Source organism: Triticum dicoccoides, chromosome 7B (assembly GCF_002162155.2).
Source record: "Triticum dicoccoides isolate Atlit2015 ecotype Zavitan chromosome 7B, WEW_v2.0, whole genome shotgun sequence".
Classification (NCBI taxonomy): Eukaryota; Viridiplantae; Streptophyta; class Magnoliopsida; order Poales; family Poaceae; genus Triticum; species Triticum dicoccoides.
The window spans coordinates 153,293,382-153,305,353 of NC_041393.1; the positions used below are offsets into that span (position 1 = coordinate 153,293,382).

Below are 11,972 nucleotides of genomic sequence, written 5' to 3' on the forward strand. Positions count from 1 at the left end.
AAGTCATGATCCGTTTGAAACACGGGAATTCAAAAACTAGAAATTGGAAAGTAAAGTAGAAAATTAAGATGCGACATATCCTAGATTCCTACGAAACGAAAATCATAAAAAAAATGCCAAATTGGGGCCTGGATGTCACGCAAAAAATGCAGAAATTACAGACACGAAGGGAAGAAAACATGAGACTTCATGTATGGTTTTCTGCAAAATTTCTGTGAAATAACCTTTCCCATAAAACTTTCAAAGAAATGTAAGATAGCAATTCATTTTTTTATCTTACTCTTAAGGAAGAAATTCCTATAGAAATTCTAAAGAAAAATTCCTATAGAAATCATATCCTCCAAAATTCCTATGTTTTTTCTTAATTTCAAACAGGACCAACGAGCTGATTTCAATCGATGGGGGCACTGCGGTAGCAATTTTGTTGGCAATATGGATCTACTGAAAATGGTAATATGGCTTTCAAACAAGAGAAGAACAATCGGCTTAAACCAGATAAACACACCAATAAGCTTATTAGCATTCCAACAATCATACACCATTGGGGATTATTACCTATATTCCCCTTATGAGAAAGCACATCACAACAAAACGTGTACGAGAATCACACAACAGCACATTGTTTTCCTTTGATCACCTTTCTATGTCGGCTCCCTCCGATCTCGGGGACGCCGGGTTGGTGGTGGTGGCCGCCGGGTAGCCTCCTCTGACGTCGTCGCCGCAGGAGAAGGCCATCTCCTGCAGCTTGATCGACGCGCTGGAGCTGAACACGAGGAGCGGCTTCTTCCGCGGCACCGGCACCGGGTCGGCCTCGCTGTTCAGTATCTGCACCACCCGCCGCATCGCCGGCCGCTCCTCGCAGTTCGGGTTGGCGCAGCTCAGCCCGACGAGCAGCAGCCGCAGCATCCCCTCCCGGTCGAACTCGCCGTTCAGCCGCGCGTCGGCGGCCTCGATGAGCCGGTCCTCGCCGTGCAGCCGCCACACCCAGTCCACCAGGTTTACGTTGTTCTTGCTCCCGGCCCCGTCCTTGTCGGCCTCCTCCCTATCGATCGGCCGCCTCCCGCAGCACACCTCCAGCACCACCACGCCGTAGCTGAACACGTCGGTCTGGTCCGTGGCCTTGCCGGACTGCAGGTACTCCGGCGCGAGGTACCCCATGGTGCCCGCGGTGAGCGTGGATACCGGGCTCTTGTTGTGGTCCATGAGCCGGGCGAGCCCGAAGTCGCCCAGCCGGGGGCTCAGGTTGCCATCGAGCAGGATGTTGCCCGTCTTGATGTCCCTGTGGATCACGCGCTGCTCGCATTCCTGGTGGAGGTAGGACAGCACGGACGCGATGCCGGCGGCCACGTTGTGGCGCTCCGGCCAGGAGAGCGTGCAGGGGTCGCCGTACAGCGCCTTGTCCAGACTGCCGTTGGGCATGTACTCGTACACGAGCAGCAACTCGCCCTTCTCGTCGCACCAGCCCTCGAGCTGGACCAGGTTCTTATGCCGGAGGCAGGCAATGACGGAGAGCTCGGCGACGAACTCGCTCCGGCTCTGGTGCGCCTGCGTCGACCGCTTCACGGCGTACGTGGTGGCCGCGCCCGGCATGGCCGCCTTGTACACCGTGCCGAACGCGCCTCTGCCGATGACTCTGCTCGCGTGGAATCCTCTGGTCGCCATGCTCAGCTCCTTGTGGCTGAACTTCCTTGGCCCCTTGAGCAGCCCCGGCAGGAAGACGGCGTCCTTCTTGGAGCTGAGCTCCGCCAGCTTCTTGACGGACACACAGGCGAAGAACATGAACGCGACGGCGAGCGCGACGGGGCCGAGGATGGTGATGGCGCGCCCAAACCTTTTCTTGCTGGTCGCCCCGCCGCTCGCGGCCACGCCGGGCACCGCCGGCTCCGAGACATTGCTCGTGGTGTTGGTAAAGGAGGAGGCGTTGGTCGCCGGCGGCAATCCGAAGGTCTGAAAGGTCCATTCCTTGATGGTGTGTTGCTGTGTGCTCCCCTCCGTGGAGGCAGAGAAGCCGACGTACATGGCCTCCTTGAGGTACGGCGAGAGGTCGACGACCGCGGAGAAGACGGGCCTCTTCGGCTTGACACCGGAGTAGCTCAGCGATACCTCGAGGAGGTGTTCGACCCCGCGGTAATCGATCCACGCGGTGGTGAGGTTGCCGCTCTTGAGGACGATCCCGGAGTCTGCGAGGTCGACCGCGCTGACGGAGGCCGGCGAGCCGAGGTCCAGCCCGACGTGGTTGTCGCTGGGGTCGCCGAGCTCGGCGTTGACCATGGTGTCGAACTCCACGGCGACGATGGCGGGGTCGTCGGCGTCGTCGTCATTCGGAACGGCAGCAGCAGCGACCGAGGAGTTGAAGAGGCCGAGGTAGCCGCCGGTAGCGCCGAGCGTGGCGCGGTCGGAGGAGATGAAGAAGGCGATGCCGTCGCCGCCGGTGGAGCCGGCGTTCTGGTTGGCGATGACGAAGGAGAACCTGGCGGCGAAGGAGGCGGTGGCGTTGGCGCTGCCCCGGAGTGCGACGGGGCGGCTGCAGAGCACGGTGCCGGCGCTGGAGGACGGCACGCCGGTGTCGCGCGTCAGCCCCACGGAGCCGTTCCGCAGGAAGGCGTCCCCCAGCAGCGTGAGGTCGGAGAAGGAGAGCGTGGCCGAGTCGATACTGACGGTGTTGTTCTTCCCCGCCGACGGCGACGCGGAGGAGGCGGGCGGCACGAGGGACGCCGCTAGCAGCAGCAGGAGGAGCGGCACGAAGCGGAGGAGGAGGAGGTCGGCGGCCATCGGTGGTGGTGGTGATGGCGAGGGATTCGGGTCATGGGATTTTGTGGAGCGCGCAGTTCTTGTGGGAGTATTATTGAAGCGTTTAGCTTGGGGATTCCGACAGGACAGTAGGAGCAGAGCAGGTGTTCGGCAAGAGATGGCTTTGTGGGTGGATCGTGGTGTGTTTTTTATGGGTAACGGTCGGATTGGCGCGTTTGAACGTAACGGTCGGGGAGGGAGCAAAGAGATCTTCTATCTCTTTCTTTAACGGAGGAGAGGAATGTGTGGGTGACTAGCATGGGTTCAGGACTTCAGGGGCCCATAGGGGGCATCAGTGCATCACGACGATAGCCTGGAGCTGCACTTTTTCCTCGATGATGGCTAGCTGGCCGCAAACCTCTTTTTACCGTTCCCGGGATCTACCGGAGCTTCTCTGACCAATAAAATCTTGCCACCTCAAAAATTGTCATAAGATGTATCTTGTATTGCACACATTACTTCATTTAAACCGTTGTATTCCACCAGCTGGTCTCAGTGGTGGACCTAGCCCATTGGGTCAGGGTGGGCCAACATTGCAATTGTATATATAATTTTTTAAGCTTTTTCCCTATGGTATAAAGCCCATTATCCAATCTCAGGGTGGGCCATGGCCCATCCTGTCCACCCTCTACATCTGCCACTGGCTGGTCCCCGCCCACGTGATTTGACCAGCTGGGCCTACCCACGTGATTTCAGCCACTGAAGCCGGTCTCACTTCACAGTTCACACACGTACAAAAATATCAGCTTATTTTTCAAAGGATCAACCTCTTTCACTTTAAATGTCAGTTTCGTATTTTTTTCCAAAACAACTTAGCTACACATAGCTATTTCAATTCATACCTAACTGAAATATCATTTCAAATATTTCAAAAAATATTGCAATCCTCTTAAGAAGCATATAACACTTGCATAGGCTAAAATAGTCTAGTTACACTACATTGTAATATAAATTTCACATATCTATGTGTAGCTGAGCCATGTAAGTGATGTATATTTTTGTATTTCAGTAAAGTAATTACATATATTTTCAGGGAAGTAATTTCATACATTTCAATACATATATGACTGAAATAACAAATTACATATACACCAATAGCAGTTTCATATTTTTCAGAGATCTAATATCATATATTTTCACAGAAATTACTTTCACAACTTGTAACAACACATTGAAATATATTTCAGGGAAGTAATTTCATATTTCCCAATACACATCTCACTTAAATAACAAATGCTAGATAAGAGAAACAACAGTTTCATATATTTCATAGAAGTAATTTCATATTTTTCGCAGAAATTATTTTCACAACTTGCAACACCGCATTGAAATATATTCCAGGGAAGTAATTTCTCAATACATATATCACTGAAATAACAAATGACAGATAAGAGAAATAGTTGTTTCATATTTTTCAGAGATCTAATTCCATATATTTTCATAGAAATTAGTTTTGCAACTTACAACAACACATTGAAATCCCAGTTTCACATTTTTCACAAAGGACAAACCTCTCTCACTTTCTAAAATAACAAGTTACAAATATGACAAATAGCAGTTTCATATATTTCAATGTGGTAATTTCATATATTTTCACAGAAATTAGGTTCACAACTTGCAACACCACATTGAAATATATTTCAGGAAAGTAATTTCATATATTTCAGTACATTTCTCACCGAAACAACATGTTACAAATATATGAAATGGCAGTTTCATATATTTCAGAGAAGTAATTTCATATATTTGGACAAAAAATAGTTTCACAACTTGCAACACCACATTGAAATACATTTCAAGGAAGTAATTTCTCACTGAAATAACAAGTTACAAATATGAGAAATATCAGTTTTATGTATTTCAGAGAAGTAATTTCATATATTTTAGAGAAATTAGTTTCACAACTTGCAACAATACATTGAAATATTAGTTTCACATTTTTTGCACAGCTCAACTACACACAACTATTTCAATTCATATCCCACTCAAAATCATTCCAACCATTTTCAGAAATATGTAACACTTCCACAGACTGAAATTGTCAGTTTCACCATATTGAAATATAAATTCACATATATTCCACAAATCATTTCACATAAATTTGTTTCACAACTTGCAACACCACATTCAAATATATTACAGGGAAGTAATTACATATTTTCAGATAAGTAATTTCATAGATCTCAGTCTCTTTCAAAAAACTATACCGCATGCTCTCTGTCACAAACAAAGAATGTTCAAATCAAGTTGCAAATATATGAAAATGAAGTAGCAGGGGAGGCCGACGATCTGGTAAAGAAACAAAGAATGTTCAACAAATATCTGAAACTGCAGTACCAGGGGAGGCCGATGATCTAGTAAAGAAACAAAGAATGTTCAACAAATATCTGAAACTGAAGTAGCAGGGGAGGCCGACGATCTGGTAAAGAAACAAAGAATGTTCAAATCATGCTAATTAAATCCGAAATCATGAAGTGCATATGGAGAGAGGTTAGGATAGATGGGATTCTGGACTCACAAAATTCGGTGGCGGTCAGGCTTGGAGTCGCCGGATCTCGCGATGACCCGTCCTGGTGCCCGTGCTCACGAGCTGATCACATCGGGGATGAGATGGACGAGGAGGCCGCCGAGAGGCGTCGTGGATGCCGGATCCAGCGCCAGCCGGTGAAGCCACTACCTTGTCGCCGTCATCGGACCCATCGATGGCCGGGACAGACACACCTCACCGCAAAACTGCCTCGCTGAAGTTGACGGTCGCCAGGGTTGGGCGGAGGCTGGCGGGGAAGCAAATCCGGTGGCCGGAGTTGACGGTCGCCAGAGTTGGACGGAGGCCGTCCGGTCAAGCTCCTATTGCTCTGGGGAGAGAGAGAGAGGTTGTACGATCTAATCTGGAGATAATGCGAGAGAGAGACGAGGCTGGTTGGGAGATATTTATTGTTGGGCCCATCGTCCTTGTATTCATCTCGTATACGTTTTGTATCACCGAAGAAACAGAAACTAAATTCTGGGTGGGTCCAGCACAACACAAATCTAAAAGCAATAGTTTATGGTAGATCCAACACCGGTATATCCCGCCTCCGGTAAAAAAACATAGTCGGCTGGCTGGCTGCAAGTGTTGGGAAGGGCGCAGTTGGTTGTGGTGGGTATAGGTCTGACAACAGTGTATAGGGGCACGAATTAGAGGATTTACGAGTTCAAACCCTTCACGGGGAGGTAATTGAAGGAAATATGCCCTAGAGGCAATAATAAAGTTATTATTTATTTCCTTATATCATGATAAATGTATATTATTCATGCTAGAATTGTATTAACCGGATACTTAGTACATGTGTGAATACATAGACAAACATAATGTCACTAGTATGCCTCTACTTGACTAGCTCGTTGAATTAAAGATGGTTAAATTTCCTAGCCATAGACATGAGTTGTCATTTGATTAACGGGATCACATCATTAGAGAATGATGTGATTGACTTGACCCATTCCGTTAGCTTAGCACTCGATCGTTTAGTATGTTGCTATTGCTTTCTTCATGACTTATACATGTTCCTATGACTGAGATTATGCAACTCCCGTTTACCGGAGGAACACTTTGTGTGCTACCAAACGTCACAACGTAACTGGGTGATTATAAAGGTGCTCTACAGGTGTCTCCGAAGGTACTTGTTGAGTTGGCGTATTTCGAGATTAGGATTTGTCACTCCGATTGTCGGAGAGATATCTCTGGGCCCTCTCAGTAATGCACATCACTATAAGCCTTTTAAGCAATGTGACTAATGAGTTAGTTGCGGGATGATGCATTACATAACGAGTAAAGAGACTTGCCGGTAACGAGATTGAACTAGGTATTGAGATACCGAAGATCGAATCTCGGGCAAGTAACATACCGCTGACAAAGGGAACAACGTATGTTGTTATGCGGTTTGACCAATAAAGATCTTCGTAGAATATGTAGGAGCCAATATGAGCATCCAGGTTCCGTTGTTGGTTATTGACCGGAGACGTGTCTCGGTCATGTCTACATAGTTCTCGAACCCGTAGGGTCCGCATGCTTAAAGTTCGGTGATGATTTATATTATGAGTTATGTGTTTTGATGTACCGAAGGTAGTTCGGAGTCCTGGATGAGATCGGGGACATGACGAGGAGTCTCGAAATGGTCAAGACGTAAAGATCGATATATTGGACGACTATACTCGGACATCAGAAAGGTTCTGAGTGATTCAGGTATTTATCGGAGTACCGGAGAGTTACGGGAATTCGCCGGGGAGTATATGGGCCTTATTGGGCTTTAGGGGAAAGAGAGAGGGGAGGCTGCGCCCCCCCCCAAGGCCTAGTCCGAATTGGACTGGGGGAGGGGCTGCGCCCCCTCCTTCCTACTCTTCTCTTTTCCCTTTCCTTGACTCCTACTCCTACTACATGGAAGGGGGGGGGGAATCCTACTCCCGGTGGGAGTAGGACTCCCCAGGGCGCGCCATAGAGAGGGCCGGCCCCTCCCCTCCTCTCCTCCTTTATATACTAAGGCAAGGGGCACCTCATAGACACACAAGTTGATCTGTTGATCTCTCCCAGCCGTGTGCGGTGCCCCCCTCCACCATATTCCACCTCGATAATATCGTAGCGGTGCTTAGGCGAAGCCCTGCATCGGTAGCATCGGCGACACCGTCATCACGTCGTCGTGCTGACGGATCTCTCCTGCAAAGCTCTGCTGGATCGGAGTTCATGGGACGTCATCTAGCTGAACGTGTGCTGAACTCGGAGGTGCCGTACATTCGGTACTTGGATCGGTCGGATCGTGAAGACGTACGACTACATCAACCGCGTTGTGCTAACGCTTCCTCTTTTGGTCTACGAGGGTACGTGGACATCACTCTCCCCTCTTGTTGCTATGCATCACCATGATCTTGCGTGTGCGTAGGATTTTTTTTGAAATTACTACGTTCCCCAACAGTGCCATCCGAGTCAGGTTTATGCGTAGATGTTATATGCACGAGTAGAACACAAGTGAGTTGTGGGCGATACAAGTCATACTGCTTACTAGCATGTCATACTTTGGTTCGGCGGTATTGTTGGATGAAGCGGCCCGGACCGACATTACGTGTACGCTTACGCGAGACTAGTTCTACCGACGTGCTTTGCACATAGGTGGCTGGCGGGTGTCAGTTTCTCCAACTTTAGTTGAACCGAGTGTGGCTATGCCCTGTCCTTGAGAAGGTTAAAACAACACTAACTTGACAAAATATCGTTGTGGTTTTGATGCGTAGGTAAGAACGGTTCTTGCTCAGCCCGTAGCAGCCATGTAAAACTTGCAACAACAAAATAGAGGACGTCTAACTTGTTTTTATAGGGCATGTTGTGATGTGATATGGTCAAGATGTGATGAGATATAAGTTGTTGTACGAGATGATCATGTTTTGTTGAAGTTATTGGCAACTGGCAGAAGCCTTATGGTTGTCTCTTTATTGCATAAAGATGCAAGCGCCAAATAATTGCTTTACTTCATCGCTATGCGATAGCAATAGTTGCAAGAGCAATAGTTGGCGAGACGACTGAGGGAGTCCTGGACTAGGGGGTGTCCGGATAGCCGAACTATCATCATCGGCCGGACTCCAAGACTATGAAGATACAAGATTGAAGACTTCGTCCCGTGTCCGGATGGGACTTTCCTTGGCGTGGAAGGCAAGCTTGGCGATACGGATATGTAGATCTCCTACCATTGTAACCGAATCTGTGTAACCCTAGCCCTCTCTGGTGTCTATATAAACCGGATGGTTTTAGTCCGTAGAACAACAACAATAACAACAATCATACCATAGGCTAGCTTCTAGGGTTTAGCCTCCTTGATCTCGTGGTAGATCTACTCTTGTAACATCCACATCATCAATATCAATCAAGCAGGACGTAGGGTTTTACCTCCATCAAGAGGGCCCGAACCTGGGTAAAACATCGTGTCCCTTGTCTCCTGTTACCATCCGCCTAGACACACAGTTCGGGACCCCCTACCCGAGATCCGCTGGTTTTGACACCGACATTGGTGCTTTCATTGAGAGTTCCTCTGTGTCGTCACCGATAGGCTCGATGGCTCCTTCGATCATCAACAACGACGCGGTCCAGGGTGAGACTTTTCTCCCCGGACAGATCTTCGTATTCGGCGGCTTAGCACTGCGGGCCAATTCGGTTGGCCATCTGGAGCAGATCGAAAGCTACGCCCCTGGCCGTCAGGTCAGATTTGGAAGTCTGAACTTCACGGCTGACATCCGCGGAGACTTGATCTTCAATGGATTCGAGCCACAGCCGAGCGTGCCGCACTGTCACGATGGGCATGATTTAGCTCTACTGCCGGACAGTGCCCTGGAGGCCGCACACGAGTCTGCTCCGATCTTCGATTCGGGGCCGGCTGTGTAGATCGAGGACATGTGGTTAGACACCGCCTCGGGGGCTGCAACCTCTACGGCGATAGAGCCGAATACTGACTTTGTCCCTTCTGAAGCTCGTGACTCCAAGGTGCCGGACTCCTTGCCGGACTCCGAACCTCCCGCGCCCCCACCAATCGAATCCGATTGGGCGCCGATCATGGAGTTCACCGCCGCAGACATCTTTCAACACTCACCTTTTGGCGACATTCTGAGCTCGCTAAAATATCTCTCGTTATCAGGAGAGCCCTGGCCGAACTGCGGTCAGGACGGTTGGGATGCGGACGACGAAGAAATTCAAGACCCACCCACCACCCACTTAGTAGCCGCTGTCGATGATTTAACCGACATGCTAGACTTCGACTCCGAAGACATCGACGGTATGGACGACGATGCCGGAGACGACCAAGAACCAGAGCCTACTGGGCACTGGAAAGCCACCTCGTCATACGACATATACATGGTGGATATCCCAAAGGATGGGAATGGCGAAGGAACAGTGGAGAAAGACCCCTCCAAGAAACAGCCCAAGCGCCGGCGTCAGCGGCGCCGCTCTAAATCCCGCCACAGCAAGAATGGCGATTCCGGCACCGGAGATAATAATACCCCAGACAGTGCCGAAGACAACCCCCTCCAGCAAGATTCAGTGCAGGAGGACGGGGATGCCAGCCCTCACAAGAGGGCAGCAGACGAAGAGGTAGAGGAAGATATTTACATGCCTCCCTCTGGAGACGAGGCAAGCCTCGACAACGACGAATTTGTCGTGCCTGAGGATCCCGTCGAACAAAAGCGTTTCAAACACAGGCTTATGGCCACGGCAAACAGCCTCAAGAAAAAGCAGCAACATCTTAGAGCTGATCAGGATCTGCTAGCCGACAAATGGGCGGAAGTCCTGGCGGCCGAAGAGCATGAGCTCGAACGCCCCTCCAAAAGCTACCACAAACACAAGTTGCTCCCCTGATTAGAGGAGGAGGCATATAAACCTACATCACCAGAGCACAATACGGCTGACCGGCCACCTCGTGGCCGCGACAGAGAGGCCTCTAGGCCCTTCACTAGAACCGTACCCTGGCACCGCTCGAGCAGCACAAGGCCACAGGGGAATGCTCCGGATTTGCGAGATATATTGGAGGATAAGGCAAGACAATCAAGATCGATCTACGGATCGCGTGGGCGCCCCATGATACGTGACGACAACCGTTGCGCCGGACATAGTAAGTCCGGCCGGGCCGAACACAATAGACAAAGCTCGTTGGAGCTTCGTCGCGATATAGCCCAATACAGAGGCGCCGCACACCCACTATGCTTCACAGACGAAGTAATGGATCATCAAATCCCCGAAGGGTTTAAACCCGTGAATATCGAATCCTATGACGGCACAACAGACCCCGCGGTTTGGATCGAAGACTATCTTCATATCCACATGGCCCGCGGTGACGATCTTCACGCCATCAAATACCTCCCACTCAAGCTTAAAGGACCAGCTTGACATTGGCTTAATAGCTTGCCAGCAGAATCAATTGGATGTTGGGAGGACCTGGAAGCTGCATTCCTTGATAACTTCCAGGGCACGTACGTGCGACCACCAGACGCTGACGACCTAAGCCACATAATTCAGCAGCCAGACGAATCGGCCAGACAATTCTGGACACGGTTCTTAACTAAGAAAAATCAAATCGTCGACTGTCCGGATGCGGAGGCCCTCGCAGCCTTCAAACATAACATCCGCGACGAGTGGCTTGCCCGACACCTGGGACAGGAAAAGCCGAAATCCATGGCAGCCCTCACATCACTCATGACCCGCTTTTGCGCGGGAGAGGACAGCTGGCTAGCTCGCAGCAACAAACTCAGCAAAAACTCCGGCAGTCCGGATACCAAGGATCGCAATGGCAGGTCACGTTGCAACAAGAATAAACGCCGCATTAACGGCGATAATAATGAGGATACGGCAGTCAACGCCGGATTCAGAGGCTCGAAACTGGGTCAGCGGAAGAAGCCATTCAAAAGAACTACTACGGGTCCGTCCAATTTGGACCGAATACTCGATCGCTCGTGCCAGATACACGGCACCCCCGAAAAGCCAGCCAACCACACCAACAGGGACTGCTGGGTATTCAAGTAGGCAGGCAAGCTAATTGCCGAAAACAATGACAAGGGGCTGCATAGCGATGACGAAGAAGAGACCCAACCGCCGAACAACAGAGGACAGAAGGGTTTTCCCCCACAAGTGCGGACGGTGAATATGATATACGCAACCCACATACCCAAGAGGAAGCGGAAGCGTGCACTCAGGGACGTATACGTGATGGAGCCAGTCGCCCCGAAGTTCAACCCATGGTCCTCCTGCCCGATCACTTTTGATCGAAGGGACCACCCCACCAGCATCCGCCACGGCGGATTCGCCGCATTGGTTTTAGACCCAATCGTCGATGGATTTCACCTCACCAGAGTCCTAATGGACGGCGGCAGCAACCTGAACCTGCTTTATCAGGACACAGTGCGCAAGATGGGCATAGACCCCTCAAGGATTAAACCCACAAAGACGACCTTCAAAGGCGTCATACCAGGTGTAGAGGCCAATTGTACGGGCTCAATCACACTGGAAGTGGTCTTCGGATCACCGGATAACTTCCGAAGCGAGGAGTTAATCTTCGACATAGTTCCATTCCGCAGCGGCTATCATGCTCTGCTCGGACGGACCGCGTTTGCAAAGTTCAACGCGGTGCAGCACTACGCATATCTCAAGCTCAAGATGCCAGGCCCTCGAGGAG

The 11,972-nt window shown here is 50.1% G+C and overlaps 1 protein-coding gene across 1 annotated transcript; it reads right to left on the minus strand.

Moving 5' to 3' along the window:
* Positions 1-486: 486 nt before the first annotated feature.
* LOC119338265 (probable L-type lectin-domain containing receptor kinase S.7) lies at positions 487-5,677 on the minus strand. Its single transcript, XM_037610562.1, has 2 exons — positions 5,309-5,677; positions 487-5,209 (listed from the first exon to the last, which is right to left on the minus strand). The coding sequence occupies exon 2, from the start codon at positions 2,770-2,772 to the stop codon at positions 634-636; it is 2,139 nt and encodes a 712-aa protein (XP_037466459.1). The 5' UTR covers positions 2,773-5,209; positions 5,309-5,677; the 3' UTR covers positions 487-633.
* Between the last annotated feature and the right edge of the window lie 6,295 nt (positions 5,678-11,972).